Genomic DNA, 6,228 nt, shown 5'->3' with positions numbered 1-6,228 from the left:
TTTTTTTTTTTTTTTTGGGTAAGGGTTATCTATACTAAAACACTCAAGAAAATGTGAACACCTTTTCTTTTCTTTTCTTTTTTCTAGATCAGTTTGGAAAGGAGGTCCTTATTATGTATTCGTCATAACAAATATCTATTGTTCCCTTTTGGAGAGAATTGTGGCGAATCTTAAAATAATGTAGTGGTAAGTCAATGTGTGTCTATATTAGGAAGCTTTCATTTGGTTAGTCATTTTTCCTCTCGCTTTAATTTGGTGCATCCCCCTTTGCTTAACTATTTTTAGTCTTTTGTTGGGGTCTATCCTTAGGCTTTGATGTTGTACTTTGCTCTTTTGTCTTCATTTATTTTCCATTTGGACGTAAGCCTTAGAAATGTGTATTCGATCATGTGTTTTCCCATATCGTAATGAAGGACTATAATGTTTAGAATCAAACTATTGTAGGATATAGCTCTTCTAGGCCATGGAAGTGACTATTAAAGATCACATGAATGAGGAAACTCTTCAAGGTTTTAAGACTCAACAATGGAGTAAGGCTACAAATTATTTTATTATGATCTTACAATGAGCATAATTCTTACAATTTATACAAAACTAGATCTCAATAGAAACCTTAATCTAAGCTATCCTACACACAATATTTCCATTAAAAGCGAACAACCAAAAAATTTTGTTAAGATCCTTGAGTAGTCCTACATATCCTTGACTTCCCATCTATCTTAAGAACCAAATAATTAAAGCAAGGGAAGTTGACTATAAAAAATGATTCAAGTATGCTTCTCTTTCATCTTCCAATTGTAATATCAAGTGTATGGAAGAGACAGAGACTAAAAACCCATATATGATAAGATGGGTCAATAAAAATGGTTAGACCTTCTTGTCAATTATTTCTAACTTCATGTCATAAATAGAGAGCGGTTTCCTCCAAAATCAACATCAAAACAAAGAAAGCAAAGGTTGGGAGAAAGTCAAATGTCCAAGTGGCTCTTATTCAAGTCATTATAGATGAAGAGGCGTTGAGTCGGTGTACATGTGGCCGGTATTAATTTTCTATCTACCAAGTGACATTAATTTTCTACTTTCAGGTCAATAAAAGCGGCTTTCCAAGGCATCAATGTATAGGTAAGTTGTTAATGGAGTCCCCAAAGGAATTGAATATGACGAGTGATCTTGCCTTCTTGGTCCAAATTTTCTAGAAGGCTGAATGCTTTATTAGGGACGTTGGTATGTAGGAATCACCTACAAACAAGCTGGTTTTGCTAGTATTTGGGGGTCGTCGATGGCTGAGATGGGCCAAGCTGATGCATGGAGGGCTGACTTCCTTATAGCCTTAAGGTGCAACCATTGGGCCTCAATGGCTTCAGCTATGATATCTAGGCCTGCATCACATTCACCTAAACAGTGAAATTATTTGAACATCCAATTTTTTTTTTCCTAACAATATACCATTTAATGAATAGGATGAGTTTCCTAATGTCACAGCGAATGGGAATCCATTCACCACGGCACATTGAGGCCACTCGAGGAGGGGGAGGAGGGGATGTTCATCTCTTGAACCTTCAATCATGCAGTGAGCAGTGACCCTCACCACACAGAGACGGGAAACTTCTTCCAAATGCATACGCCAAAAAATTTACATTAAAATGAAATTGCAAGACGGTACTGAACTACTATCAATGACCTGAACCCTATTGATCTAAAATTAACCCTCAAGATAACAATCAGATAAAATAAACTAAGGGTGGACTTCACAATCAATCATATTAGTAAATGCCACATACTTAATTATGTGACTTAACAGAGGATCAAATATTGGATTGGAAACTAAGAGAATCCATGAAATAATAAAACGCCTCACTTGGATCCTTTAGCAAAAAAAAAAAAAAAAAAAAGCCTTTCTTGGATTGCTATAAAACCTATAATCCATTGAAGTCATCGACCTTCAGAGATCATAGATTCTGCAACTGATGATGGCTGAGTCATTCATAAGATGAGGATACCAAATAAAGAATTCACTAAAACCCTCTGATGGCACAAAAATTGGGTCAGCAATGCTTCTTCTTATACCAAGCACGTCAGCTCTGGTGGAGGAATCTCCCCCTCCAAATAGCACATAACTTTTCGCATATGTGGCCTTGAAGTTGGAACCGAGTGAGAGCAAAGCAATCCAAGTTTTAACACTAACTCCATTTCCTTCACTTCATAATTCATCCCCAATTTTGGGTCCACCGTATCAAGAATTGAGCCCTTACTCCAACATGAGATCACCCAATCCACCAGAACGGTACAATCTTCAGATGCTTCTGGCTCTATGGGCTTCCTACCACAAGCAACTTCGAGCAAAAAAGCCCCAAATGCATACACATCCACACTTGGGTTCGCTTTGCCAGTTCTACAAAGTTCTGGTGCAAGATAACCAATTGTCCCCACTACATGGGTGGTTTGAGGATCAGTTCCATGATCATACAGTCTTGCAAGTCCAAAATCTCCCAATCTACCATTTAGCTCCTTGTCTAATAAGACATTACTGGACTTCACGTCTCTATGAACCACAACTTGTTCCCATTCTTCATGCAAATACAACAATGCCGCTGCCACACTTTTTATTATTCGAAATCTTTGACACCAACTCAGCATTGTGCTCGTTGTTGTTTGATCAAAAAGGAGTTTGTCTAGACTCCCATTGGGCATGAAATCGTAGACTAGAAGGAGTTCCTCCTTACGTCGACAATAGCCCAAGAGTGTTACTATGCTCCGATGCCTCAAATTTCCAATGCTAATGATCTCAGCAATGAATTCTTTCTCCCCTTGTTTAGAAGTATGGGAGACTCGCTTTACTGCAACTTCTGTCTTGGATGTAGGTAATACACCTTTATAGACCCTACCAAAGCCACCAGTTCCAAGAAGCTCCTTGTCCTTGAATCCCTTGGTTGCAATGTAAAGATCTTTATATTTGAACCTGTAAGGTCCATAATCGAGTTCCCAATCTTCAAGCACTTCGGCAAACTTTCTCTTTCTTTTTACCATAAATCGGATGATAAAGAAGACCGAGAGTAACACTAGAGTAGCCACTATCACAGAAAATGCAACAATAAAAGGCTCACGTCTGGTTTTATGTCTAGTTTTAGGAAGCTTAGGAAGTTGGGAGGGTGTGAGTTCTCTTGCTTCCCCATTCATTCTAAAACTCCATCCCAAAACATAATAGGAAACTGGAAAGGAGTATGTAGCTGAGGAGAACCCCACAAACATGGAATCCAGGATGATTTGAGAAAGATCAATTTTGAAGGACAAGAGTGGGATACTTGGTTTAGGGACTTTAATAGGAGCTAAAGTCACATTAAGTTGCTTTACTGCACCATTATATTCCACCCAGAGTTGCAAGGGGTCTCCACTGATGAGGCTAAGGTTTACATGCCGATTCTCTTGATTACTGAAGTAAGAAGCAGGTGCAGATTGAACAGATTTCAAGTCATTGATATCGATACCGACGTGGTTTGCATCGATGTCATCGAACTCCTTGTTTTGATTGCAATCAAGCTCGATTGCTACGATATGGTTGGATGAATTGCCAATGTTGGTCTGGTTGAAGAGGCCGACATAAGTTGCTGGCAAAGCACCTGGGAACTCTTTTGAGGGTGCAATCACGAACGTGAAACCAGAGGCCCCAACTACCATGGAAAATACAAAAGTAGTGGAGAAGGAAAGGGCAATACCGGTGGATGAATTCCTGAAGTGAAGTGGATTGGGGTAGAAAGCATGACCCACCTGTTGAGTAGTGCCATTTACTAACATGAGAAGGCCATTGTTTGTAATCTGGGCTAAGCCGTCCAAGCTCATGTTAACTCCTTGAAAACCATTGTAAGTGAAATCAAGGTCTTCTTGTTGTGATGCTACAACTCCTTCAAGGAGAAGAAAAAATAGAACGAATTTAAAGAACATTATTTTGTTGATGGCGATGCCGAAGGTTTATGAGTTGCTCTTATGGTTCTTGTTTTATGGTCCCTTCGAAACTTAGAGAACCAAGTTTTTTCTTGGTGAACACTTAAGACAACCAAGTTAAATGAATCAATGGTCTTTGAAGGCAACCCGACAGTGATTGGTCACTTAGGGTGGACATGACTCTTGGTTTGACTCGTAATACTACATTGAAATTTGAACAACGTACGAGGTGCGTTACTGTTTTCTAACTCAAAAAAGTAATTGAATTGCGACCAGCCAACACAGTATCCCCTGACAATGGTGGCTGATCCTTCTGAGAAAGAATCCTCTCGGTCAACAGACTATCTTCAACAATCCGCGGAATAGTAGGTCCAAAATATCAAAGCAATTGATTATATTAGGGTCCGTTTGATAACGTTTCTGCTGTTTCTGTTTCAAGAAATGACAGAAACAGAAATTTCCATTTCTGGGAACAGAAACAGAATTTTGGGTGTTTGATAAGAAAGCCAACTAAAACACTTCCATCTTTGAAGCTCTTTCGAAGAGGAGCTCCAACAATGGCGGCTGGACGAGAGGTTTCAATGGTAACGATAGGAGGTAAAGGTTCTTCTCTTTCTTCATCATCGGTCTTCGCCATTGCCAATGGTCTCTCCCAGGTAAGAATTGATTCTGCCGTCACTGATAAGCTAACTAAGAAACACTCCCTCTCTACGGTTTCTCTGAACAACTCGGAATCGAGATTTCTAACCCTAGAAGAATCCCGAGCTGCTCTTGTTGTCCTACTGAACAAGCTCGCTCTATCCAACGCTAGTATTCGTGACTTTCTTCTCGATTCGATTGTAGAAACCCTAAATGTTGGATTTAACCCCGAAAGCTTGGACTTTGGTTTTGTATCTGCATTTCTGGATTCCTTGTTTGCATTGAATTCGAGGAAGCCCGAGGAATTTCTTCTTTGATTAGGTTTTGTGAGTTTTTTTAGTGATGATTTTTCTTTTTCCATATCCTCTTAACGAGAGTAAGATGATCCGATGCATGAAGCTTCCGTATATATAAAATCTCGGAAACGAAAACTATATAATCTTACTCCGGAAATATGGAGAGACTCTTGATCGCATAACCACCAAATTGCAACATTAGACCAAGCGCAATCCTTATTGAAATAAGACAACACTACTATTTTTTTAATTCAAATATGTCTTTCACATGGATAGCTGTTGAGCAGGGAAAGCCTATTCTCCTGCGACTCGGTGAAATTGAAACTAAGGGCCCGTTTGATAACGTAACCAGAAACGTGTTTCTATGTTTTCTTATTCTCAGAAATAAAGAAACGGCATAAATACCGTTTGATAAAAGTGTTCCGTTCCACTTTTTTCTTGAAACATAAATTGAAATTTATAACAATTTATGTTTCAAGAAACATAAATGACGAAACAAGTTTTACTTGTTTCGCTCGTTTCTCGAAACAAAAATGGGGCACAAAAAATCGATATTGAATATGGAGTTTGGCATCACTACCATCACCACCGTCTCCGACTAGCTCCATCTACAGAGTTCCTCTCCATCTTGTCAGCCGTCGTCGATTTGAGTTTCTTCCCGCAGATTCTGATGAGGCACTGTCATCTTCCTCGTCGACTCTGCTGCTGTTATCGTGTTCGTCTCCGCTCAGTCTCACACAAACCAAGCAAAGCTCCCTCTCTGCGTCATCACCTACCCCTGCGATTTTGTAGAAGTAGAACAAAGATTTTGAGAAAGGCATACAACGCTCCGCCTCTGCCTCCGCCTCTGCCTCCGACCTGCATCAATAACAGTAGACAAAACTGAAGAGGAGTGATCCAAAAGCGCAAAAATGCCAACCAAAGCAGCAGAAGAGTTTTCCAACACAGCCAGCTCTCCATCCGTCACCCAAGAAAAAGGCATTTCGGAGGTTATAGATGGTAATATTTTACAGTGGCTAAACATCATCACTTAATAGTGGTAAAATAAAATCACAATTAAAAAATTATAAAATAATAAATATATAGAGGTGGTAACAGTAAAAAATTACTATTGCAAAATAATTGATATTTAGCACTAGAAATATATTACTGGTGTTGAATATCTAAAAACCCATTAACACTTCTCAAATAATTCATGTGCTTGCCAAAATAGTCCAGTTTATAGGGTATGAATTTTTCTAGAATTTTAAAACTTACAAAAAATTTGTTGCAATAATATAATATTTTGTGCAATATTTTACGCAAAAAAGTTTAAATATAAAGTTTTTTTTTTAATTCATTTTATTATTTATGG

General features: G+C 38.6%; 1 protein-coding gene across 1 annotated transcript; it reads right to left on the bottom strand.

The window, feature by feature from the left end:
* Positions 1 to 2,061: 2,061 nt before the first annotated feature.
* On the bottom strand, positions 2,062 to 3,939 carry LOC122093059 (L-type lectin-domain containing receptor kinase SIT2-like). Its single transcript, XM_042663315.1, has one exon. It carries the CDS (start codon positions 3,937 to 3,939, stop codon positions 2,062 to 2,064), a length of 1,878 nt encoding a protein of 625 aa, XP_042519249.1.
* Between the last annotated feature and the right edge of the window lie 2,289 nt (positions 3,940 to 6,228).

Source organism: Macadamia integrifolia, chromosome 11 (assembly GCF_013358625.1).
Source record: "Macadamia integrifolia cultivar HAES 741 chromosome 11, SCU_Mint_v3, whole genome shotgun sequence".
NCBI classification, from domain to species: Eukaryota; Viridiplantae; Streptophyta; class Magnoliopsida; order Proteales; family Proteaceae; genus Macadamia; species Macadamia integrifolia.
The sequence above is the reverse complement of the archived record's forward strand: the minus strand, read 5'-3'. Positions and strand labels throughout refer to the sequence as shown.

Coding starts and splice junctions, on each gene's coding strand:
- LOC122093059 (XM_042663315.1), bottom strand. CDS start 3,939: ATGTTCTTTAAATTCGTTCTATTTTTTCTTCTCCTTGAAGGAGTTGTA.